Genomic DNA, 26,183 nt, shown 5'->3' with positions numbered 1-26,183 from the left:
CACCCGCAGAACGCAGGCTTGTGAGCTGCAACGGATCATCCACTCCCTGCGTTGGGCGAGTGGCCGAACCGCACCTGGCAACACCAAAATTGCGACTAGACCGCAGAAAAGCACATTGTTGCTGAATCCACGCAACTCGAAAGTTCACTGGCTGTAAAGGACCAACTAACTACGCGACCTAGGCTCCACAAAAGCCTCCACCGCAAGGGAGTGGCAGCAAAGACACCAAACCAATGCGTCACTTCAAAAGCTCAGACAAGCATTTCGCTGTACGACTTGATTCGCCGCCCTGCCCATACAGGCGGCCATCACTAGTGCAAAAGCCAGCCTGCAACTGTATATCTTCTGTTCTCGCTGGAGTCTCTGCGCGATGTAACACCTGCTTGGAGCTGCAGACGCCGTTAGGCTGACACTGCGCATTAATTTGTGTTAATCGTCAAATGTGAGTACCCCCGAACTTGGAGAACTAAACAATGCGAAAAAACAAGTCAAGGTACGCGGTGCACGGGAGCTGGCAGGAACACAGGTGACATGTTTACCACGCTGTTCATTTGTTGAGCACCACGGCACAGCATGTGCAAATAACTACTGTGAAATTGTGCCATCAGCATGCACACTTCAGTTCACTTCATGAGATGCGCATGGATAAGCACCTCACAATACTGGCAACACATATCCAAGATGTACGCACACACTTAAACTGTTGGCCGAAACTCCGACCACCAGTGGCTGGGTGGCGTGCCTAGCTTTCGTCCACTCTAGCCTTCTCGTGCGAGAATCGTGGTGATCCCAAATCGGACGCCGGCTGTAAGTAGACGCAGCAGACGCGCTCCATGAGGCAAGCAATGAGCATCCACACTGCAGGTAAAATTGCTTAAACGCTAACGAATGGAATGAAATGGAAGTGCTTGACTCGGCAAGCACACAGCAGTAGCAGTAAATGCAGTTATCTGTTGGAAAAATATGCGCCACTTAAATTTACTGTGTTCATACTAAGGCAAAGTGGCTGTTTTGTGGCAGCCACTGCGAGTCTATGCGCGTTGCCAGTGCAACACCTTAAGCAAAGGCTGCCCAATACATCCTCTGAGTCAGAATACACCCTTACACATCGAAACGCCCTAGAACTTAAATATTCGGTCGCGTGCTGCCTTTATCGCTGCCCAGCCGAATAGATGGGTAAGAATGAGTCGTAAATATATTTAATTGTATGTGAGAGGACTGCTGAACTTGATGCGAAAGGGATCTCGCTGATCTGAGTTGCCTCTGTACTCTCCACGATCGCCCCTACTCTCTCCGCGGTAATCCCCTCTGTAGTCCCCGCTTCCTCTGTTGCCTCTGAAGCCGCTGCCTCTGTAGGTCCCCCTACCCAAACCGCGTCCCCTAGCGCCCACAGGGTTCAGCCCTGCACGACCGCGGAATCCTGGTCTGCTGCGGTGCCCCCCTCCATCTTCGCGGTCACGAGTGCCCCAGCCAGCCCTGTCGCCATCTCTCATAAAGCGCCGCTCGTGTGTTAAAGCAAACCTGCGAGATGTATGCGCATCAATCTTCTTCCACATATGCATACACAGATGCGTACAGATAAATACGTGCACAGATGCACAATACATCAACTCACAGCAAAACCGAAGCAGAAAGAACGGAAAAATACTCACTTCGGGTTTTTCATGTTGAGGGTCAGCTCGTTCTGTTCAACGGCATTCGCGACATTTTCCGCAAGTGTCAGTGCCAGCTGCTGAAGCCGTGTATGCTTGACGCGACTGATTAAAATGAACTGGCTTGTCTCGTCCCAGCTCGCGTGGATCTCCTCATTTATCATCATCTGAAATCCACGAAGGGAAACGCATAGATGCATGCGCATTCATGTCCTCGGTGGCAAACGCTAGTGTCGCGGCGCATAGCATGCGCACGCCACCGCTGACAAAGTCCTCACAAAGCAGGGAAGATTAAAGAATGCGTTTTTTGCAAGCATGGCGAGCTCGGATGATTTACCGCACTTACCTTGCTGACGATCGAGTGGACGGCATTCAGCGAAAGGTCGAACATGCTCGCCAATTGCCCGATTGCGAAAGAATCGTAAAGCGAGAGGTACTGCGAACAGTCGGAACAGCCAAGGCATCTCAACACCAAGGATACATCAAGGATGGGCCCTTGCGCAGCAACTGTTACAAGCAGAACTATACCTGCCACCTCAAATTTAAAGCAATAAAGCACGCATCATCTTACAGTGAATATGTAAGTGCGCATTGCCTCCGCCTTAATCTTCTGCAGCAACATCTGTTGAATGTGCTCCTTATTGAACATCTTATCCCAGATGCTAAGGCTCCAAATGTGGCGAGCACAATCGCTCCAATCCCCTCGCTGCAGAGCTTTTGTGGCGGCCATGACAGTTTCTCTGGCGTTCTCTGGGGGGCCAACGAAGGCTTGACGGTCGTACATCTCCAGCATGCGCCGGAAATGTTTGCTGATTGGACGCTTCCTCGGGTCAAATGCGTCGTGGGCCATATGAGGCACCTCAAGGAGCATTGCGCAGCTGCACACAAACCAAAAACAATCGGTCTGGCCATTAATAACAATGCACGCTGCGGTTTACACCACCAAAAATCAGACCTATGCTTTGAGACGAACAGCAATCCAACGACATACATGTTGTGAACGCATTCAATAAGCTCCATACTGATGTGCATATGGTATGGTAACAGTCGCCGTTTCTCGGCACGTTCCTGCTCCTGCGTGCGCTCGACATTCTTAAGGTTAGACAGGCCCTGAGCCAGCAGTTCCTTGTGCTTGGGGCAGATCTGCGACAGGCACGCGTGGGCATCCTGTATGAGGCCGTTGCGGAAAGCGCAGAGCCCCAACTGCACAAGGTTCCTGTTGTACAGTATTTGGGTTGATATGTCCGTCTGCATCGCCAACTCCTGTATGTTCGGCGTGTGCATCAAATCTCGCGCTTGGTAATAATCGTCATGCAAACTCTTGCTGTACGCAACGTGCAGGAGGGCACGGATCTTTTCCCTCTGACTCGCCGCTGCGCAATGAAAAAAGCAGCAAGACAGAAGCAATACTGCAGAGCATCAGCAGCATAAGGGCACATTCTGTTCAACTGAGTCAAGTGGGCTACACATATGACAGCAGGGGCCTCCCCTTCTGCGCGTCACGAACACCACACACTATGTGCTTTCTCAAGAGCAGGTGTGACACCAGCTGCGCAACACTGCGGCACCAGCCGAAAGCAAAAAGGAAAGATAGCTCACAGTACTTAAAGACGTAGCGCGTCAGCGTCTCAATGAAAGCCCTGGGAGCAAGGTTGCCCCCAGGGAGTCCCTTGCAGAGCTCTTCAGGCAGTTCCTTGCGAAGCACATCCCACATCTTGGAGGCGATTGTATCGGGCCTGCACGGATTACAACACAGCAAACAGCTTGAAGCGAGGGCTGGCTGGAGACATAACCAGTCGCTTCTGGCAAAATCATTACGTTCCAAAAGTAGGATTCGCTTAACGTTACTCACTTGTAATGCATGTGCTCATTGACCTTTAGCGCGACTGTAGCAGCTTGTGCTTTGAATCCTCTCTCGTCAAGGAAACAGAAGGTTCGCCACAACAGGGCAAGGATATCAATGCTCTTTCCTAGCCTCTCTTTGTACTCGTCAGAATGGACATCAGTTGACTGAAGAGATTTGGTAAGATCGTCATCAAGGCGTTCCACAAATGAAGTAAGAATGCTGGCAGACATCTGCTGTATCTCTTCGGGCGTTGAGCTCTCCGCCAGCCCGGCCAAAGGGACGAGGTAGGCGCCCTTATTCTGTTCCATGATGCTGAGCAACAACTTCACCCCCGCAAAAGTTTCCATCCAGATCTGTAACGGCATACTAGTGAACACGCCCGAAGTTGTGTCAAACTCGGCGCTGATTAAATGGCCCAGAACCTCCAAGTGGCATTGAGGGCTGACGGTCTCAGCCAGTTCCGCGAGGCGTTTCAGAATGCGCATTTGTTCCATCTTGTCAACGCCTCTCCTGCCTCGCTTCTCAACCACCATCTGCACCCTTTTCGCAATCACTTCTTCATTAATATCCGTGCTGTCAAACAAATGCTGCATGTCCTTTGTCGAGAAGCCACCCTCGGCACCAGCAGGCGTGGGCTCTTTTGCAGGCGTCTTGGAGCTCTTTGAGGAGCTCTTCTTCTTCGCAGACTTAGTCCTTGTCTTTTCCCCTTCTTCTCGCACGCCCCATTTCGCCATCGCATCCTTCTGACGGTCACCGTCTTCCTCTGCAATGCAAACAACGCAACTCTGAGATTACGGTCATACCTCCCATTCGAACACATGCGAAGCGAAGCACTCAATGGAACCGGTCCCCTGAGCAAACTGTTGTGGTTAAGCGTCTCCACCTCCTTGCATATACTACGAACCCTGGCTTTCCTCTTCTGCCTCTGAGTCCGACCATTCACTGTCGTCGTCGGAGCCTTCCGTCTTCCCCTTTCTCCCTTTTTCCTCATCATCGGAGCTGCTGCTGCTCCCATCACTTGATTCGGATAACTCGCTGCTATCGTTTTCGCTGAAATCGCTGTCGGACTGCGCCCAGTTCACAAAAAGCGTAAATAGCTTTCAGAAGTAATCTCGCTGACTATCATGTTAAGCACTTCAGATCTACTCTTGATGTAGTTACAAGGAAAGTGAGCTGTATAAGCCTCGGCAGCCTCCATGGAGTTCGACTTACGTCAGCCTCGTCGGACTCTTCGCTCTGTGTTTCGAACTTTTCAGGATTTTCTTTGCAGTCGGCAATGCTGGATGCCCATGGCTCTGTGGTTTTGCGCACTTTGGCTCTGAGGGTGTTGAGGGCGAGGGCCTTCGGCCTTGAGAGCTTTTTGAAGTTTTCCTTGTCTTTGAGCTTCTCCTCCACAAACGACTCCAGTTCCACAAGAGCGCGAATGAAAAAGTTTGGCACTCCCTCTTGCTCTATCACCTGGTGCGCCTTGTTGTAGCTCTTCAAAAGGGTTTCGTAGTCTGTAAGCAGCAGGTACACAGACACAACTTCATCCTCTGTGGTCTGAGCTGACGCCGTCTTCACCATGTGCCCAGAAATGATCCTAACGCTCCCAGAAACGTGAATTCTATTAGAAGATAGGCAATCTGACCCTTTCCCAACTCTGCGAAGTCAAGGATTTTCATGTGGTTTTCCATCTGACGGATAACTTCGCGCATAGCCCCCCAGCGCCTGTCCTTTAGGCTTTTCACAACGCGTCCTTCATCATCACTTGAGGATGTCTCTGCGGCGGCCCAACGAGAAGGCGGAGCGACGGCCTTCTCCTGCTGCTGCACGAAGAGCAGCCATATACGCACAAACGTGAAGATAAGGGAGCACGGATATCCCACAAACACCAGAACCAGCGCACACAGACACGCCAACTTTCAAAGCCTAGTCTCACCCAAAAGCATGCGCGGTGCGAGAACCGCTATGCCGACGGAAATGCAAGAAATAGCGGCCTGCCAGTTGTTCAGCAACCTCAGCAAAGAGAGAAGGCTACAAGTTGAGGAGGCTCTGCTATGCACTCAAGCGTCACCACTAGGCCAGCAAGTATTTTCACGTGGCACGAACACGTCCGTCGGGTAACTCCTACCGAATATTCTGCTTCTCTACTCAGGAACATGGGCAGGCTCCGACTCGGGGAGCCCTGCATCCCCATAGGGTTCTCTAAGCAACGTTCGATCGGCATTTGCCAAAACATCACATGAGAGATAACACAGGACGGTGCATATCGGAAGCAGACGGCTAAGTGGGGAGCCTTACTACCTGTTCCTGATCGTCACTCTCCGACGAGTACTCCGACTCTAGTGAATCCGCCCCCGCGGCCCAGAATTTGGATTGCATTTCGAATAATCCTTCTGTGCTTCCAAATGGAAAATGAAATTCAAAGAGGAGAAAATCTAGGAGCTCGATGAACAGCCCAACGGGCCGTGGGGTGCAGGCTGTGGCGTGGTGGACCGACGGAACGTAGGGCGAGCTCAAGCACACCAATACGGCCCCTTTTCTGCACGCGGGAAAACACCGAAAACTATAAGCAGTAAAGACTTAATGTCGCAGTGCTACAGACCAAGCTACAGCCCCTGCAAAACCGCTGCTCAAACAGCCCCAAATGGCCGCCACCAGCCAAAAGTAACCTACCGCAGTGTAATCGACTTTGTCTGCAAATAACCTTTAGACTGAAACAAACTGCAGGCTTTTTTTCCGATTTCATTTACTCTGCGAAACACTGAGCCAAAGACGTGTCACCTGTGTAGGCCGTTATGAAGTGAGTTCTCATTGGTGTGGGGTACATACTTTGGGAGGATCCTTTCGCGGCCAGGCTGTTTCAAGAAGTAAACACAAATGTAATGAGCACTGTCATCATCCACTCTGGAGAGAGAATTGTCAACGTAAAATACGGGTGTATGCTTGCCCTGCGCAACGAGACCAAACAGGCTCGGGACATCTTGACCCCTGAAGCTAGCCAGCAAGATTGACAACCGTTGAGCAAGGACTGTTGATTTGTATAACTGCAGCTTCTCGATACTGAATTGGGTGTTGTATCGAGTGACAAGTTTTGAGTAGCAAAACCATGGTGCTACACTGAGTGAGCGGCCAAGCGAGGTCCTAGACACAACGATATTCACTTATTCAACTTAGGTAGCACATGAAGGTGAGCAAAAGGATTCCGCTAAAGGCTGCATGCCATTATGGCCCACGCCATATGCTTCCGAGAGACTGACAATGCCTGCAGGGGCCGCACTGTCCATGTGGCTGTGCTGTAATGAATCTAGGATGCTCTGATGCCCCGTTAGAATCAGTGTCATTCGGCTTCTCACATACTCTAAACATACATTTGTGTAAACATTGAGTAGCCTATTTCTTCAAAATTGTCCGGCAGGGTAGTTCCGGCCATGCTGACAATCCTAGTATGCGGTGAACGCTTTTCTTCAGCTGGTGCCAGTTCTGGAGCTTTGGGTACTACCGGAAGGGCATTTGCTTCGATCAACAGCATTACAAATAATGCTTCGCAGACCGGGATTATTAATACTATAGGGTGGATTGTTTGACGGTACGGTGGTGGGCTGAATGCTGCAGTGCCGCGCACTGCAAGGGAGCCAGGAAATGATCTCGGGAGGCCAACTAATTTGGTCTTGAGTTAAATTGATTAACCATACTAACCAGCTATACACGGCATAAAAGGACACTGTGCTACGGGTGGGTAGGCCCTGCGCTAGACAAACACTCCACTTCTCATATGCTTCCCTTCACAGCTCTTGACTCTTATCAATTACTGTTTAGTCAAGTTAAGGTCCGTACTAGCTCTGGATGAAGTAAAAGAGTGTACGTTAGTTGGCAGCAGGCACCTAGAAGGGTGTTAAGCTGGGCATGATGCACTGCAAGCCTACTCCGTGAGCCTGTGACCTGTGTTACGCCCCATACATATGGGCATCAATGCACACCAAAACTCACCCAGGAACTCCCTGAAAATTCGCGTGAGCCTCTAGGGCGCCACTGATACGGATAGGTCATTCTAGCACCCGCATGTCCCGCACTGGTTTTGCCCACATACCGAGCACCCAGCAGGGCCTCTGTAGACTACCAAGAAAGGTAGAGTTTTATGGATGTTGCATATTGGGCCGGCTCGCCCGGCCACACCACCGGTTTGCGGGGAACATAACATAGCTGTTGAGCAGATAAACGTTGGTAGTAATTTTGTTTCACCTCAATGAAGTTGTTGGAACAACTGCATTTGAAGAAAATACACGTAGATTTCCAAAATCACCTGAAGCAGGGCGGTAGAAACATCAGCAAGAATATCCTACGTTTTCTGGATCCCTGTTTCACTGGTACGGTGCTAGAATCAAGGCGGTAGGGCCACAAACTGGGAGGTTACCTTACTTGTCTAGCAGTACTACAATAGATGTATTAGAAAGAAACCACAGGTATGAACAAGTGGCAATTGGTAAAGCAGCTGCTTCTTTCCATTTTGTGTACCCTGACTCCAGAAAATATGGCATAGAAGCCGGCTAGAGTCAAGAACAACGGGGATCATCCGTGGTACCTTGCCTAGAAAGGAATGTGGTTAAGTGTTAATATTTGCTTAGAAGGCAGTCGGGACGTTCTTTAAACCCAAAGGACATAACCGTTTATTCAAGTAGCCCTAAAACTATGCAAAATGCAGCCTTCTGCCAATCTCCTTTGGTCACGCAAATTTGATGGAAGCCTGCTTTGAGGTCAGGCGTAGAAATATATTCATTCCTCCAAAGCATCTCTGCAATAATTTGGGTAAAGGGCAGGGCAAAGTAAGGAACGACACTTAGGGAGCTAAATGCTTGATATCTGAGAACCATGCTCCCTTTTGTTGACTCCTGAGGCGTCTTCATACGGTGCAGCCTTAATAGTCGGGTCACAGGTAGGAAAATAAGCTTGGCCTATCCATCCTCCAGCTTACATCTTAGCCATTTCTTGTTAGTGCAATGCAAGCTGGTTCATTGGCATTGTGTGCATCTGGGCCTTAGTTCGGTGCCTGGCACAGGAAGGATCTTGAGATCATATGGGCGCTTTGGAAGCAGCGTTACATCCAATTCGTGTGGGAACGCTGCACGAGTTTCTTTTGCAAATTGAGAACCTACAAGGCTATCTTCTGCGCTTCATCTGACTGTATCCTTTCTCGAAAATGCGTGTCGCGGAGGGAGGCTGGGAACCAAGCGCGTTCTTCCTCGTCAGCGTCACCTTCAGGGCAGCCAGGAAATGGGATGCGGGACTGTACAGGCTAACACGGCACATGTACCATGCAGGGACACAACGCCAAACTCTTCATACCGGGTAGTGGAGAGCTGTGCAGTACTCAGTTGAGTAAGGAGAGTCAAGGGCCAAAAAGACAAAACACATTGGAGAGGCTCTTCACTCTCCTTACTCAACTGAGTACTGCACAGCTCTCCACTACCCGGTACGAAGAGTTTGGCGTTATGTCCCTGCATGGCAAATGTGCCGTGTTAGCCTGTACCTCGCGCAGTGGCTCCTGTACATGCACCATGGAAACATCATTTCCGTGTGTCGTACAGCGCTTGAGAATGCGCCGAAGGGGTATAGCCGCCTCTGCCGCAGCCATCTCAGGCATTTATTGTGTCAGCATATCGTAGGGTAGCTGAGCTGAGGCACTTCCCCGCGCCCTGTAAGGTAATGTTTTTCGAATGTTTGCCTCTGCCGTCCTATTCACTGGTCGTATCGCACCATCGCCCATTCACGTAGGCTTATAGCTAAGCTGACTGGAAGTCCCAGGTAACCTTCCGATCCGTTATCCAGTTTAGTCCTAGGGCACGTCCTAGGGTGAAACGTCCATGAAGAAATCTTTAGGGTGTGGCACTACAATGCTGCGCAGGAACAACCCCCAAATGGTGAAGCATTGAGCACCATAGCTATCAGTCGCAGCTAAAGAACTGTTCGTTAAAGTAAGCTGGTCCTTGTTGCAGACTTATTCTAAGACCCTTTAAAGATACGTAAGCATATAGGCTCGCTGAAGTGCCTGGAACCACAATATAGCGCAGGGACAACACGGTTGTCTGTAAGACGGATTAGGAGGAATGCGTGGAATCACAAGTGCGATGCTCACCTTAAGGAAGCGAGCGCATTTTAAAAAAACTAAACACGGCAAATTTTCGCTGCTGTCGTGCTTGATTTGGCTCGCGGATGCTGGGCATTCCAGACGGTGTCTTCTGGTGTGCAACTTTCAAGCGCCCCTTTCCGCAGGCGCATAGCTAATCCACTCCGAATGCTAAATCCAAGGGGCCTTTAATTCAGACACAGTGCATTAACTCTATTCATGCTAATCAAATATAGAAACACAATTCTGCAGTAGCCTCAATGCTGTAGTAAACTGAGTCCAGTCCATGTGCTGAGCTATGCCCAGCCTTGCCCTACATAGGTAGCCTGGGGGTCTAGACAGATACACACTCATCAACTACCATCAGAAACATCAAACAAGACCTTAAAAATAACATATTATCTCATATTGCTGATCTGTCGCACCCCTGCAGAGGCCAGCGACGTCTCGGTGTACATGTCACTGCTGCTCCGGTGGCGTTGCCAGCCCTAAGCCTTGATGAATCTGTAGAAGGCCTTCAAATAGTCTGAAACATGGATCAGGCTCCCCTGAGTGGAACTCTTCTAATTATTTTTTGTAATCCTAATACACATGGTCGGAACCTTTCGAGATTATCCCTTCGGAGGATTGTAGCACCACTCACAAGAGCTCTGTTCTTACGCGTTTCTCCTGCTCATTAGGCTGTTGGCTGTCAAAAGTAAGACACTGTTGAGCTTTGGAAAAGGTCCAGACAGCAACGTTTTAAAGCATTTTCCAGGGTTACATCTGTCTCCCTTGAATGTTTCTGCTCCACTGCGTGGGCTTGTGGCGCACTGCAGATTCAGCGTCTCTTGCCAGATTCAAGCTTTGGTGGGAAGGCTTATCACCCAAGAACAAACTCCCCTTATGTAATAACTACTTCAGTTTGGTGCTTAAAACAACATTGTTTGAGCTACATGACAATGGGGGCCATTTCTGTACTGCAATGTAGTGGTTGCGCGGCAGAGCCTAGCAAAACAAGAACTTAGGGAGGCCCGCACAGCATTCTGCATTCCATCCACTGCGTCGGCACGTGAAGATTCCATAGTGTCAATTCCGTGCATACAGAGTCAAAGGCTCGATGGTACAGAGCCACCTGAACGCACCGACAGGGGCTCGCACCGAGCCGCCGAGTGTCAAGACTTCAACGCCCGCTGGAAGCAAAGGCCGTACATTTCTGGCTTGCTCATTGCTTTAATACTTGAATTAACATGAGCGGGCACGAAACAAAGGCACTGTGGGGTATCCGATTCGGTGTAGGGCACTTTCCACAAGCTCGGCAGCTGGAAATCGCCCGAATTGCACTTCCGTACTGCAGCGCACAAGCAGGGAAGCATGTCCATTTTTGCCCACTATGGTAATTTTGATTCGAAAACATTAAGAAAGAGTCGCTGCGTGGATATTTGTCTTCTTGAGGGCCTGAGGAAGCCCGAGAGCGCAAATAGCAGAGACCGGTTCAACTTGAAGCCATGCAAACGCTCAGTCACTGTGGATTTTTTGTTGTATTCCAAAACCTTCGTGCGCTAGACGTAGTTTCTGATAAGGTTGGAGAATGTTTATTTTCTGTGGTGGATTCTCTGTGCCTCTTGCTGCTACAATTACCTCCTCTGGAGCCAGCGCACCATCCTAGTGGACACTGTAGGAATACGACTAGGCCAAGAATTTCCTTTTTTCTTTGTTTAGACTATAGTTCTGACAGGTTATGTGAAATTTTTGTGAAGTTTTTGCGTTTGCCAAGAGCGTCTGCATATGACTAGAACCGGAGACCTTGTCAAGTCACTGCCACTTAATTCGTTATGCTGAGCCTAGATACATCGCAGCTCACCATGAAACCCATAGAAAGTCCTTAAGAGGCGCTTTTGGGCGGCCAGTGAGGTAGAAGAATGCCGGGAGACGAAGTGTTCCACTCAAAGCTACCTTTTCACTAGGGAGCGCCACGGCAACCCCCCGCAGTACCACACTATGGGCGTACTATATTAAGTACTACCCACCAAACGCACGTGCCAGAGCTCTCCGTTTTCTCACTCCGCTGGATGTGCACAATCTTCGAATAAAAGAAACCTGCATTTCTGTGGTTATTGCAGTGTCGATGAAGCGCAGTGTCACCAAATGGCTGAGCCTGCGCATAAGTCTGGTCTAGGCCGACAAAGGAGTTATCAATGTCTGATTTACACGCGTGGGAGTAACCTACCAACGTTTGTAGCAAACGGCTGGTGGTGTTTGGGAAAGCTCGAGGAAGTTTTAAGACAGGTGTCTGAACTTATTGAAATATGGCAATGTCTGCCATGACGCGGTGCTGCCTTAATATGGAAGTTTAGGTTGTTGATACTAAATGAAAATAAGCATCTTGAAAATGCATCGGGCGCTGGACTTCCAACAGCCACCAACAACTTGCGCATGGAGCTCTCTTGCTATTATTACATGAAGACGGAACTGAATGGGACCTTGGACAAATTAAAGTACAACAGACAAGAATATGTATGAATTGTCTCTTCGAGAATATGTGAGAAAAAACAGCGCGTCCCATGCTCAGCAGATGCTGGCAGAACGAGCTACCGCCCATAGAGGAGGCCGACGTTTGCTCTCCTAATACTGCATGCTGCCACACTACCTTCTCATTCGTGGAAAAAGTGCCCATTGATTTTACAGATTGTGTTCGCTTTTAAACTCATTTCTGTCCCAGCTGTGAGCCTATGGCTCCCACTGCAACAACGCACTGTGCTGTGTCCCATCGGAACAGCGCTCCAGATGTTTGCCCTGAACGGTAAGTAAATGACCCTGTGTACCACGCAAATGTTCGAAGTAAAAGCTTCAGCTGCCTTTTTTTTTTCAATGGTTGAAGGAGGAATCCTACTTCTAGCACGGCATCCCAGCAGTTCTTCGTCAATCGCCGCACCGCAACCCATCCACTGCAGCAAATAATTCCATCAAAACATGGCAGATACTCGAACTCGACAGCGGCGGAGATGAGAGGCAAGTATGTCGGCATTTCACTCTGCAGCTTTTTCTTCGTATGGGCTGCAACTGCCTCTCTTGAATCCCCCAGGAAGCCGCCATTTCTCACCAACAGCACAGGGACCTTTGAGAGGTCTCTTGGCTTTGGAGAGAGGAATGTGTTGCATTCAGAAAGTGAACTGGACACTGCCAGGACTTCACAAAGCGATGCTAAGTTCATCCGAGGGCAGCTTGAAACAGTAGCAACAGAGGGCAGCATTTGGCTTAAAGAGGACCCGGAATCCTCGGAAGTTGTTCAACTGCTTGCAGTAGAACCTCAAAATTATGCCAAGTCTCGTGGCAGCCTCCTTAAAACTATGAAGAACTTCGTAAAGGAACCAGAACTCGTAAAGTTGCTGCTCGTCTCCACTATATTCCTTGTCTCATTCTTGTTCACAGATGCGATTTTAAAACTCGCTTACTTCATTATCATGCTGTGGGTGGCTTTGAGAGCACTGCAATTGCTTGAGTAGTACGTGCACTGTAACTGCTTGAGTAGAGCATTTGCGCAGCTCTACATGAGAGGAGCTAGAAACGTTAGGTATGTGTAAAATTGTAAAGCAGTGAAAAAAGTGCGAATGCTTTCTCACAGCGTTTTGACAACATGAAGTGCAATTATGTTGCACGATGGCGTTGTTGATTCCTACGTACCGTGTCACATACTGTGGAGATAAAGGCTGCGAGTCGGTAGGCGGCGTACTGCAAGTTGGCCGCCTAGAACTGCCGTTTTGCGTGTTTGTGCCTTTCTTGGCTGGCTTCGGTAGAGGGTTCCGTCCTCACAATCGCAGCGCGGCCTACTGGCGGCAAACTCTCCATCATGTTTCCGTCCTCCACTTGCGCCGTTAGCCGCCCGCTCGTCGCGTACGCGACCCGCCAGGTCAACGCGCGCCGGGCGCTTGGCTGGTGAATCGAGTCAAACGGCTAAGTCGCAGCACCGGAGCGCCCCGGGGTACTCCGGTCGCCACTTGGCACAGTTAGACTCCCGAACTGCTAACTAATTTAGCGACGAGTGGTGTACACACTTTCATCTGTCTACTCCCAAAAACAACTACAGGATTACGGAGTGTTCAGACCCTAGCATGCCACCCTGCAGATGACACAGTTATCCTCAACCTAATCGATTGCCTCTGCACTGCCCAACACAAAACCCTGCAGTGCAGATCAGCTGATCACAGGTACGTAAGGAACAAATGGAGCTCTATGCACTGCTCTCTTTGACTCTGTTTCGATCCAGCCAAAAGGACAGGAGCGCGCAGGAACCCTCATAACCATCTCCTCTGGAAGCAAGGCCGCAGTAGCTCCCAATTCTTTCGTGACGGAATCCAGGCTTTCCGGACAGGTGAACTCACGCAACGCCTTTCTCTACCATGTGAAGCCGGATCTACTACGTGGCCACCAGAGGTCATTCTGGTGCAGAAGCCGCGGCCTTGCCACAGCATCTTGAAAGTGTTCTCAAGGAGCATTAAGTTATATGATTGTTTTGCAAGTCTGTTGGAGGCATTTCCTATCACTTTCACCGAATGTGGGTGGTGCCCTGCACCGGGGGCGCGTCGCAAGCCTATGGCAACGTTCCAGCCAGCAAATGAAACACCAAAGGGATATACTTCTATTAATTTTCGTGGCCTTTGGCTGCTTTCCCTCACTGGCGTGTATGCAAGGGCGGCGAGTTATTCATCCACTTCTCATGCTCTTCCTGGGGGGCGCGGAACAATCAGCATAATCATTGTAGGCACCGGCAGGGAATTAATCATGTCTGCTGGCGTAGTGAGCATGCAAAGAGGATGAAATGAGCGAATTTGTTGACGCAATTCTGCTTTCCGTTCAAAATTATCCTTTTCTTTTCTCCAGCCCTGCTGCGTCCAGCGACTGCTGCATGCATAGTCCAAGCGATCCATTTCTTGAGAGTAAAATTATACTTCTGCTCATCGAATCTTGGCTTTCCATCATTAACTTACATGTATTTACCTCCTGCCTTACTCGGCTTGAGTGGCACGAACAGTGAGTGCTTGCAACAGTGCACCTGCTTTGAACGGCGAGCACGCTCGACGTCCAATTGCCTACGCAGCGACTGTTCCTCTACATTACTCTCTTTGCATTTCGTTAGCTACTTTACATATGCTTACATTGCCTGGAAGCAACTGAAACCAGCAACGTGAGGGACTCTGCGACGAGCCGGGCCTCTTCGCCAGTTATTCTGTTGATTTCGTCATCGGCTGTGCGTTGTATCTTCACTTGATCAGCAGTGATGATTTCCTTGACTTCATTAAGGATCATGAGAAGTACCCACGGTTTGTAGGTGACACCCAGCGCCGCGGCCCCCGGCCCGGTCTCAGGCAGTGCGAGGGACCGCTGTGAGTGCCTGACGTGCGCATTTGGTCTCGTGAGACCTGAAACGATTGTGGGGCCCTACCCACCGAAGATTTCTGCAGCACTGAGCCGACCGTGACCACTCTGTACCTCCCCCAGCTGATGCAGCGGCAGCTGCTGCTGCAGGGTGCAGCAGCAGCAACGGCTGCTGTTGCAGCCGTTGCAGCAGCCTTGCGTGTATAGACTACGAGCAAGGCTCTTAAAGAAGGAGCCTTTCAGTACGGAATTCTTCTAGCTGTGGCTGCAGCAGCTAGAGCGGGCGCTGCTGCTTCAGAACGGTTGCTGCTCGAGGTGCTCCACCCGCACGGCGGCCCATTCAAATGTCCTCAAGCACTGTTGGTGAGCCGGCAGCCGCGTGATCTGCATTACCAGCTGCTTGTGTAGGAGGATTGCACTAAGGAAGTGAGAGTCACGTGTCTGTGCAGATGAAGCTCACACAACAGCATTTGCTGGCGCAGCAGCAGTCCCAGCATCCGCTGCAGCAGCAACAGCAGCAGCAGCAGCAGCAAGCGCAATGTTTTCCCGACAATTCAGAGGGTCAGATGCAGCAGCCATTACCGCAACTGCCTGGTCAGCTGTCCCATATGAATGGAGGTCATCTAGCTTATCCAGTGCAGGGACCGGGGCGGGATGCAGTGCCTATTACAGCTACGGCAGCGGCGGCAGTTCCTGCCGGGCCGTCTCAGATGACTCCGAGCTCCACACAACAGCTTCTTGCACAGCAGCAGCAGCAGCAGCAGTTGATCGCGCAGCGTGGCCTGTTGCAGCACCTGCAGCAGCAGCAGTTGCAAAAGCAGCAGCTGCAGCAGCAACTACCGGTTGACATCATGAAGCCGCCACAACTAATGCAGCATCAGCAGCATGTGCGGCAAAGGCGGCTTCAGCTCCAGCAGCTACAGCAGCAACAACAGCAGCTACAGCAACAGCAGTTGCAGTTGCTGCGCACCCCGGAGTCTCCTGGGCTGTATAGCGCTTTCTGCCGGCTGCTGCAGCAACTGTCCCTCCACCGGATGTCTTTAAGGGACGCTCGGGTACGCGTGTTGCTGGTCGTACTGAGGTGGTTGCAGCAGCAGCAGCAACAGCAGACAGAACCCTCTCGGTTGTTTAGAGAAGACCAGTTTGAGCGGCTCGTGAAGCAGACTCGGGCATACATGCGGCTGCTGCTGTTGCAGCAACCCCTAAAGGAGGACGAACTCTTGCAGCTAGGGCTTTCTCCAGCCCTTGGGTTTAAGCCCAATCGTGAGTTTATTGCTGCTGTCGCTGCATCAGCAGAAGCGGGCACAAATTACAAGCCTCCAGCGCCGAAGGAGCAGCACCAGCAACGTCCTCGGAGCCACCAGCTCTTCGTTCAACTGTATGAGCAGCAGCTTCAGCAGCAGCAACAACGTGCGCTAGAAGCTTTGGAACAACAAGCCCACAAGTATGAAGAGGTGGCGCGCCTGCGACTCGAGAAAGAAGAGCAACAGCAGCATCAAGAAGAACAGCAACGGCAGCTTCAGGAGCAGCGACAGCAGCCAGGCACCTCAAAAGATAACGCGTTACACACGTGTCTAGGCGTCGGAGGGAGCTCGGAAGAGCAACGGCACCAGCTGCTGCTTGAGAAGCATATGCGAAAGCAGCAACAAGTGGACACCAAGGAGTCAAAAAGAGAGGATGATGCTGCACTACATAGCAGTGGCAGCAGCTGTTGCGCAGCAGAGGCAGTTGGTGCAGCACAGGTTGCATCATCTACTGCATTAACTGAGGAAGAAAGCGATGCTGATGGCTTCCTGTCTTCTTCTGATGAGTGGTGGGGCGTGGGCGGCCTGGTATGTCCTGTGGACGACGGCAATAGCAGCAGCATGCAAGAGAGAGCACGCATCAGCCGGCTGCAGCGGAGGCTTTTGATTCTAGCGCCATTTCAGAAGCAAATACGGGAAGAGGTGGTGGCCCAAAGGATCACAGAAAGCCCTGCTCAGCTTCCTCCCCTACAGCACCTGCCCGTGAGGCTAGCGAGAAAGCACAGAGCACTGCGCTTGCTGCGTGAACGAGGAGACCGGATGACGGCGGCCCGGCAGCAGCAACAACAGCAGCGGCAGCAGGTGCTGCAGCAGCTGCTTGACAGCCATAGGCGAACCTTCCTGCAGCAGCAGCGGGACGTGCTGCGGCAGTTGAGACGGGTTGCTGCTGCAGTCAAGAGGAAGAAGACAGCAGCAGCGGATGGAGGAGAGGGTGCTGCCAGTTGCGGCCACCCGCTTCATCCCACAGATTGTGGTTGCCCCGGAGCGGCTGCTGTGGCGGCACAGATGAGAAAGGAAAGACTGGACGCTTTGCGGGTCAGTGCCTACATCAACGCTTGGTTCTTCGGTTGCACTTTTGGAAGGTTTGCGGCGTTGCCGTTTTTTTTTCAACGATGGGTTGCTGTTCACGGGCCGTCAACCTAGTTCTGTGCCCAGTGGCTCGCGCCAGGGGCTGGTTTGCGGTGTTATATTTACTTTTCCTAGTGATGGCTATTTGTACTTCATCTGAAGATACATTCAGTTGCAGAAGCTGGCGGAGTAGATTTCTGATACGGACAAGTCATTGCTTCTTACCTTCTTTGTTTCGTCTTTGCGCAGAAACACGATGAGGCGGGCTACTTGAAGCTGCTTCAGGAGACCAAGAACGAACGGCTACTACAGCTTGTTCGCCAGACCGAGGGATACATGCAGCAAATAGGCAGCCTTGTTGTGGAGCAGCGGGAGAGAGAAGGCATAAATGTTCCATCAGTGAGACCCAAACCTGCTGTTTCATTTTTGCAGCACTGAAGGGCGTTTTAAGCGGTTGACATGCTCTCTGGCTACAGTCCCACAAGTATTGGAGATTGTGCTTTCTCTGCTGCCTTCGGGATATTTGTGTCGCGCAGACAGAGGAGGAAGCAGATGGCGCTGCTGAGGAGGCATCTGGCTCCCTGTCGTCTTCCTTCCTCTTTTCCAAGGAAAGATATTACCGCATAACGCATAGTCAGCGGGTACTGTGTTCACTATTTAGACTTTGTAGGGCGCTACGAATACCTCAGCACCCATTTGGGTATTTAACAGGGGGTCGCTGATAGACTTGCGTACTGTCACTGTCAGTCATATTGAAGCTATTGCTGCTCTCAGTATCGGTGCTCGTGTTGTTTCCAGTGGAGATCTTGGTGGTGCTTGGGCGCTCATATTCTCAGTCGCTTGCTACTTGTTCGTTTGGCCTTTCAATAAACAGGAGAAGGTGACGGAGCTGCCGTCCTGTCTCAAAGGGGGGACACTCCGGCCGTACCAGATGGAGGGGCTGAATTGGCTCGTTTCACTGCATAACAATGGTCTCAACGGGATTCTGGTGCGTCTACTTTCTGCCGTTGTTGCTATTGCTCTCGCAGGCCTGCTCGTGGGCTTCCATAAATTACCTTTAGCGTTGTTGCTAAGCTGTGCAACTATAAGTCGTAGCTACATTGCTGTCCGCCGTGACTTCTTTATTAGTGCTTGTTCCTGTTTTCTTCTCTGTTGCTGCGATCACTGCTGGTATCTCGTGTCAGGCAGACTGCATGGGCCTGGGCAAGACGGTACAGACGGTCTCTTTCTTGGCATACTTGTACGAGAAGAAAGGAGTGCGCAACCCTCACCTTATTCTCGCCCCTCTCTCGACGCTACACGGCAACTGGAGGCTTGAGTTCAAGAAGTGGTGGCCCTCTCTGCGCATTGTTGTTTACGAAGGAGCCAAAGACGTAATACAACACTCAGGATATTATGTTTGGTTTTCCCCTTGTATTCGGACAATACTTGCGTATTATCTTTTGCGCTTTCTAGATTTTTGCTTGCTACTGATGATTCGTGTCTCTGGTGTGTATGAGTCTACTCCTGCTGTGCTTTTACAGCGTCATCTCGTCCCTGCATTGGCATACTTGTGCTCAGTCTCTTATGCCCACGTCTCTTGGTTTTTCTTGGCTTGCTGCGTGATTCAAGATTTATCTTTATTTTTTTTTGAATGTAGCACTGTGTTTCTCTTTGCTCTGCTTGTCAGCACGCTTTGGTTTGTGTATGCGCTTCTGTATTTGCATTCAGGTACGCAAGGCGCTGCGCAGTCGCATCGTTTCGGGTGTGCGTGTAGAGGGGAGCGGCCAGGAGACACAGCGCTTTCTGGAACCCCTATTTGATGTCTTGCTGACTACAGACGCTTTTGTTCTGCGAGACAAGAGTTTCCTTAAAAAAATACAGTGGGAGTATTTAATTGTTGACGAGGCTCACAGGAAAGTCGCGAACACAGACGTACAAACGAAGCCAACGCACTAAACCCGAGATAAGCAACATGCCTTCACCCGACAAAGCAGATGCCGCTCAGCGCGTTTGACCACAGAAGCTGTGCATATTTCAAGCACTGATGACAATTAATTGAGGTCTCGTGAGGCGTCGAGCCTTACAAGTGTATTGCTAATTGCAGAGCCTCTCGGTTTCAAAGAAGTGACTTTAGAACCAAACACTTCCATCTCTCAGTAGACGCTGAAGCTTCGACATTCAAAAACGCAACCTGTGTAGATTATACTGTTAGCTCAGTTGAGGGCGCACTGCCGTCGCCTTTGCAATTTTTGGTTGTCTTTACCGTACTTAATGGAGCAAGGGGCATCGCATCCCACACGAAGCAAGTGCACCGAAAGCTTGTGTCACAGGTTACAGCTGGCTTCACAACAAGAATTGTTGCGTGTTATTTTCGGCATTAGCCTTCGTTGCCTTGCACTCTAATCGTTATTTCAAAGTTCAGAAACTGATGCATTTGCGCGACAAACCAAGGGGGTTGCTGCTGTATTCGTGCTTTCCTTCAGGCTAAAGAACCCCAACAGCAAGTTGGTGCAAACCCTCAACTCTGGCTTCTCCATACGCAGGCGCATTGCTCTCACGGGTAGGTTGCTACAGCCAAGGGCCCGAGCCGTTGTTTTGGTTGTTTTACTTTTGTGAGCAGGCGACATGCTTGGGGCACATGCTTCTTGTGTGCGTTCGCCTGCTTCTACACATCGTAGGTACTCCTCTGCAGAACGACATCGTGGAGGTCTGGGCGCTTTTGAATTTTTTGATGCCGTCGATTTTCAACGCCAAGTTGAATTTTGAACAGTGGCTAAATGTGCCCCTGGGCGCCGCGCCGCTCGGGGGTCCTGCGGGGGCTGGTGGGGACGACCAGCCGCACGCCATAACTGTGACTGAGGAAGAGAAGCTGCTAATCATAGATAGATTGCATAAGGCAAGATACATACACTCGTGGGAACAAGTGAACCGGGCTACGCATGGCCAGTGCGCGGGCCTTCAACACTCGTAGTGGCCAAGTCTTCTCAGCAGACGATGTGCTGTTCTCACTTGTTATGTAGAGCGTTGTACATGCCGGCAGTAATCATCGCATTGCTGGAGCTTGGCACAGCACTGTGATGTGGCATTACTTTACGGGGTAGTACTAAGAGTGCATTGAAAATCCACTGTCTATGAAGCTGCTCAGTTATTTACAGTTTTCACGAAATGCTTTATGCATGTTATGTATTGCTTCTATCACCGTTAACTACATGTGAACTGACCACTTGGCTTTGTTGGCTTTGACTCACCGTTTTATTAGATTGCGCTGCTCTCTAGATCTTCTCTGACAGTTTGGGAAGAACTCTCGAGCATGGAATGTCGTAGGGATGCATATGCTGTCTCTGCAGGTCTTGCGGCCGTTTCTGCTGCGGCGAGAAAAGGCGGAAGTGGCAAACGAACTTCCTTCCAAGCAAGAAGAGATTGTGTGGTGCCCTCTGTCGGGCATTCAGCGAATTCTTTACCGCATTGTCCGTGCATTCACCCTTGCTTTGTAATGAAAATTCACCTCTCGGGCCAAGCGTTTGCTGTTCAAGTTCTGAGGTTTAGAGTCTACAGTTTAGACCAAGGTTGTTAGATTTGAAGGCTAGAATTATTCATCGGCAGTTCAGGGTTGGTCTGAATATTTTAGGCGCAAAATAATTGTGTGGTTCGTGTCAGATAGAGGAGAGTCCAATGGGCCACAATCGCATGGTGCAACTCCGCAAAGTTTGCAATCATCCATTTCTTTTCTGTTTTAGCTCGTTTACTCGTAAGCGTACCTGTGAGAGCGAGTCATCTGCGTTTTGCCCGCTTATCCCCTTTCCAGTGCACAACAGCTTTGCAATTTCGGTTGCTGTTTCTGTCGCTGCAGTTGCAGTTGGGAAGGCAGACAGCAACCGCGACAGGTTTATGTGGTTGTATCGGCGCGTTGTATGCATTGTTTTGTATGTCTGTGTGTGCCAAGCTGATGAGAGTCTGGTACGGTGCTGCGGGAAGTTCGCCATGCTGGACGTGTTACTGCCGGCGCTAAAGGCGGCACAGCACCGGGTGTTGGTCTTCAGTCAAATGACGAAGCTGTTGGACCTGCTTGAGGTCAGGATTTTTTCATGCTTATTAAGTGGCATGTGCTTTTGTGCTTTGCTGTTGGGCCTAATTTTTTTCTGATGCTCATTGTCCCCAGGTTTCTGACTGACTTTTTTCTTTCGCTTTCTGGTCTCGCTCTCTTGTACCTTGGTCGCGTCTTTGTTTGTACTTCGCTAGATCAATTTCACACTTTTTTGTAAATTTACGGCATTGTGGTATGTTTGCTTATGCGGCGCATTTGCAATGTTTTATTCATGCTAAGTTGTGTTCTGTTTAGAGCTTCACTGCACCACGTTTGAGTTACACTGCGCTGTTGCATGGCGTCCACGTCTCATCGCATTCTGGCGTTTTGCTTCATATATCTTATGCGTCGGTACACTTCTGTTTTGGTGCACTTGTATTTGCACGCGTATGCATTCTCGCATGTACAGGCCTACTTGTCGTTGCGGGGCTACCGCTATCTACGGCTAGATGGCGGGACGTCCAGCGAGGAACGTCAGACGCGCTTGGCTCTGTACAATCAGGAGAATTCGCCCTATTTTCTTTTTATATTGTCCACAAAGGCAGGAGGTTTGGCTCGCACCGTAACTTCTAAAGCTTTAGTTTCAAGTTTGAAGCCCCAAGCCCAAAATCTGAGGCTTTAGGCGGCCCAAAATGGCGGAAGCAGCTACATAGCGCGGATCTTTCATGCTTATACAATTATATTTGTAGAGTTAAGGACCTATGCGTGAGGCTTGCTCAATGCGACAGGACTGGGAGTCAATCTTCAGTCGGCAGACACCGTAATCATCTTTGATTCCGATTGGAACCCGCAAAACGACGAACAGGCCCAGTCGAGGTGCGCTGCTGATACGGTTGCTTTTCTGACTGCTGTTGCTGCTGTTGTTGTCGCTTTCAGTGTTGCTGTTGTTGGTGCGAATCGTGCTCTTTGTTACGCTGCAGTTTTCCCCGTTTCCGTTGTTGCTGATTCGATTTTATTGTTGCTACAGCCATGTGCTGTTTGCGAGGCGAATAGATGCCTGCGGCGCATACGTCGATTCGTTGATTTTGCTATGCCCTGTCTGTTCTCCCGTCTGTGCCGAATTCGTCCGTGCTCACTATGACGACATTGCTATTGGGCTGTGTCCGAATAGGCTTCGTTGTTACTCCATAGGACGCCTTCGATTTGACATTTTTTTAAACAGTGATGCGTAGTTGCTGTGGCTTTGCAATTCCCTTGCAATGCTGATTCTGTGTACGTACTGGTCCACAACGGGAGCAGGAGCAGCTTTCGAGACTATAATGGCCATTACCATTTGATTTAATGTGATGCCGCGTGTGTCGTGTCTCTTTGTACAGGGCGCACCGCATAGGGCAGAAGCGCGAGGTTTTGACTATTCGTTTCGTGACGCCTTCCTCTGTAGAGGAGCAAATTCTTCATTCTGCGGAGCTGAAGCTGGACAAGGATGCTCTTGTCATTAAGAGCGGAATGTACAACGGAGAACTGCAAGATAGGGAGACAGAGAGACAGGAACAGTGCGTTTTTTATCGTGTTACTGGCGCACACAGTTGTCGTGTTTGCATCTCAGTGCTATTGCTCTCCCTCACTGATTCCCTCTCGCGTCTGTTCAGTCCTGGGCCTGCGTTTTTCTACTTTGTCCTTTGGTGTTTGCTGTCCTTATTTTTACTTTCGGTTCTTTGGAGGGCGACGCTCAGCTTACAGGGTGAATGTTCTTGGTGGGCTCTTCATCACAAGAAACGAAGCTGGCTCTGCGTTCTTGTTGCAGAGTCCGGGAAATCCTTCGACGCCGCAAACAACTGGAGGCCAACCTCACTCGGCCATTCGATTTTGCAATTCTGAAGAACCAACTTTCCAGGAACCCCGCGGAGTCCCGCGTCTTTGATGCGCTTCAGAAAATTCGACAGGTTTGACAACGGAGACTAAGGTCCCGCGAAACTAGTACCAGTAGCAACAGTTGCACGGTAGCAACAGCAAGTTAGTATCACGGACAGTTTGGCTATTGCCAGCCTTCCCACATTTTCCATGTTATACCGAAACGAAATTCACAAGTCTACCGTGGGAAGAAATCGTTTTCCTTTCGCTCTCTTTCAACATGCCCATGCAGCTGCTGCATATACCTGGACTCATCTACGGCGAGGCGGTGCCACCGTGCCTCTTTCGGTGGTCAAAGACAGTTGAACGTTCCCAGGTACCTCCCTCGGTGAAACGTGCTGTGTCAATACTTCGTAACAAAAGAGGCAGAAACAGAAGGAATTGGAGTCATTGGAAGAACAGAAACAGAGGGGATTGAAGCAGCCCCTCCAGCAGTAGCAGTGGACATTATTGCCAGCATTATTTGGCAGTTGCCGCATTGTTTGCTTAGCAGATACTGGGCGTTTTTAAGCAAATAGTGCAGTTTGTATAACTTCAAGTTCAACGCCCTGAAGCTGTTTGCCCTGGTTTTCACTGCACGTTGTTTTCTGTCGTTTCGACTCTCTTCAATATGTGTCATTCCTCATTCTGTCGATTCGTTCGCACTTGGTATTTCTTTCTCATGCACGCAGAAAGTTTCCTTATTTTATGTTGGAATGCCCGCTATTCCTTTTCCCCCTATTGCTCGTTCTGAGGAACTACCTCATCGTATCTTGCTGTACATACAACTGCGTAATGCTTGAACTGCTGTCGAGTACGTCTGCATGTTTCTGCGCTCTGTATACACAGAACGCTAAGTCATGTAGTATTTCCTGGTCATGCCGACGTTTATTTTCACGTATCTTTTCTTTTCTGCCCCGCTATCTACAGACTGACCTCGTTGAGAATACGGCACAGGCGGCTCAAGACTGGAAGGTTGGCTATGCCCTTTCAGATTTCTGGACGACCCAGCGCAAGAAGAAACAACCGCCTGCTGCCATAATGAATCTGCAGCTCGTCGGGGGAAGCGTCTCCCCGTTGCTCTCCCAGCCCATTGCATCTGCAGCACTAGCCCCATTACCACCAGCAGCTTCAGCTCCAGCTGCTCCTCCTGCCGCTACAGCGGATCCCGCACAGCAAGAGGGATGCACTAGTTTGACACTGCAGCAGTCACAGCTGCAGCTGCAGGCAGACCCTCAGAGCCACATGCAAGTGCAGCAGCAGTGCCAGCAGCAGCAGGAGCGGCAACAAGAGCAATTGAAGCAGGTGTTGCATGCTCCGGTAGCACCATCTGCATTCTTGACCGCACCTGCTGACGGAAGCGTTACGCCTGCAGTAGATGATGTGCCAGCAGCAGCGGCTTCTGCATCAGGAACCCAAGGGGAATCCATAACAGGAAATTTAGAAACGCCGCTTCTGGCAGTGGCAACTGGCACAGTGCAGGCAGCCGGACCGTCGCTTGGAGGTACTTCTGAGCCTGCTACAGTTGCTGGTGGGGCAGAGGTGGGGGTGACCAGTTCAGACAGTAAGCAGAGGTCTTTCGGTGCTGGGCATGCAGATCAATCCTCCGTTTGTTCTGCTGCTCCCGGCGGTGATGAAGTTACTCCGGAAGCTTCTGTTTTGGCTGGAGGCACAACAGCAGAGCCGTCAGAGGTCACTGAAGCTGGGCTTGGGTCGATTGAGGCAGCATGCACAACTGCAGCGGTAGCAGAAGGAGTGGCTTCCAACCCGGAAACATCGGATGGAGCTGCAGCAGCATCGACAGCAGCTGTTCTGGACAGGCTCTCCTCTTGTGGAACGAGCCCGCTGACAGGCAGCGCAGCCCCATCAGTTGTGACTAACTCCAACGCAAAACATCCTTCAGCCAGCGCCGCAACAGCAGCAGCAAAAGCAGAATCGACCGTTGCGGCTGATTCTGTTGTTGCTGGAAATGCTGGCGGTCGAGATAGCAGCAGCGTCGCTGGAGGCCCTTGTGTGCGCGGAATCCCCGGAGGTAGCAGCGGCTGTGTGGATCTTTGGGGCTGCGGGGAGGGGCAAGAGGGAGACAGCGCTGGGGCTGCTGCTGCATGCTTGGCAGACCCTCAGAGGTGGCGTGCGTTATTGAATGGGGCCATATCTCAAGCCTTAACGGAAGCCATACAGGAGTCGCGATTTTCTGCCTTTGTTGAGCTGCCCAGCCCAACGGTCTACAAGGATTACTACGAGGTGATGGGAATATGTAGATGCTGTAATCCTTCATGTGGTGTTTAGGTAAATAGCGACTGAATTACCGAAGTTGCAGGTCCTTTTTTATTGCTTGACACAGTTGTACGCTATCCATGCTGCTTCAGCGTGTGCTGTGCTTCCGGAGGACCTATTTTGCTCTTGTTTGTTTCCGCAATATGTTTCTCCAGCACTGTTTTTTCTAGTGTGGGTATGCCTTACGTGTATTGACTTCTGCGTAGTTGTGTTTCTCATGATGTAACTGTGAGTGTACCTTTGTGAGTTGATTGCTGTGCTTTGCTGCTCTTGGTTGTTGTTCCCGTCCTTTATTTTGATCTTAGCTTGCGTCTTACGATTTTTACGTGCTTCCTCCCCCTGCTGTCTAGCTTTCTTCATGCTTGTTGCTGTTGCGAACTTCGGGTCTTTTTTTTTCGAGTTTATTCATAAGTTCTTCAGTATCTTCCCTGATTGCAAATGCAGCGTGTAGCCAAACCCGTATGCCTTCTACAAATCCGGAGGTTTGCTGACAAGCACGAATTTACTTCGCTTAAGTGAGCCACCACCCTCTGCACTATTGCAGCATTTCCTGTTGCTGCGGTAGCCCTACAGCGAAAAGAAGGAGCAGAAGCGGATGCCGCTGATTTAGTAGTGGCTTAGTAGTGGCAGTGAATTAGAACAGCCAGGATAGCGGTAATTGATGAATATGACGCAAGTA

General features: G+C 50.4%; 3 protein-coding genes across 3 annotated transcripts; 2 read left to right on the top strand and 1 right to left on the bottom strand.

Moving 5' to 3' along the window:
- Positions 1 to 1,199: 1,199 nt before the first annotated feature.
- On the bottom strand, positions 1,200 to 5,862 carry ENH_00056630 (eukaryotic translation initiation factor 3 subunit 8, putative; the record flags this gene model as incomplete). The annotated part of the gene is made up of 11 exons (XM_013581636.1): positions 1,200 to 1,521; positions 1,653 to 1,819; positions 1,999 to 2,088; positions 2,224 to 2,530; positions 2,644 to 3,025; positions 3,252 to 3,388; positions 3,505 to 4,261; positions 4,403 to 4,565; positions 4,711 to 4,997; positions 5,129 to 5,306; positions 5,782 to 5,862. The coding sequence occupies 11 exons, from the start codon at positions 5,860 to 5,862 to the stop codon at positions 1,200 to 1,202; spliced, it is 2,871 nt and encodes a 956-aa protein (XP_013437090.1).
- A 6,453-nt stretch (positions 5,863 to 12,315) lies between these two features.
- On the top strand, positions 12,316 to 13,089 carry ENH_00056620 (hypothetical protein; the record flags this gene model as incomplete). The annotated part of the gene is made up of 2 exons (XM_013581635.1): positions 12,316 to 12,386; positions 12,624 to 13,089. 2 exons carry the CDS (start codon positions 12,316 to 12,318, stop codon positions 13,087 to 13,089), a joined length of 537 nt encoding a protein of 178 aa, XP_013437089.1.
- Positions 13,090 to 15,408: 2,319 nt separating this feature from the next.
- On the top strand, positions 15,409 to 25,730 carry ENH_00056610 (transcription regulatory protein SNF2, putative; the record flags this gene model as incomplete). Its single annotated transcript, XM_013581634.1, has 18 exons — positions 15,409 to 17,298; positions 17,581 to 17,730; positions 17,868 to 17,972; positions 18,206 to 18,319; positions 18,516 to 18,704; positions 19,042 to 19,226; positions 19,797 to 19,873; positions 19,992 to 20,209; positions 20,661 to 20,780; positions 20,971 to 21,061; positions 21,257 to 21,384; positions 21,807 to 21,945; positions 22,126 to 22,213; positions 22,714 to 22,890; positions 23,142 to 23,280; positions 23,481 to 23,564; positions 24,158 to 25,471; positions 25,647 to 25,730. The coding sequence occupies 18 exons, from the start codon at positions 15,409 to 15,411 to the stop codon at positions 25,728 to 25,730; spliced, it is 5,292 nt and encodes a 1,763-aa protein (XP_013437088.1).
- Positions 25,731 to 26,183: the final 453 nt, after the last annotated feature.

The sequence above is a fragment of the Eimeria necatrix genome, genomic scaffold (genome assembly GCF_000499385.1).
Source record: "Eimeria necatrix Houghton genomic scaffold, Enh_scaff46, whole genome shotgun sequence".
NCBI classification, from domain to species: Eukaryota; Apicomplexa; class Conoidasida; order Eucoccidiorida; family Eimeriidae; genus Eimeria; species Eimeria necatrix.
The sequence above is the reverse complement of the archived record's forward strand: the minus strand, read 5'-3'. Positions and strand labels throughout refer to the sequence as shown.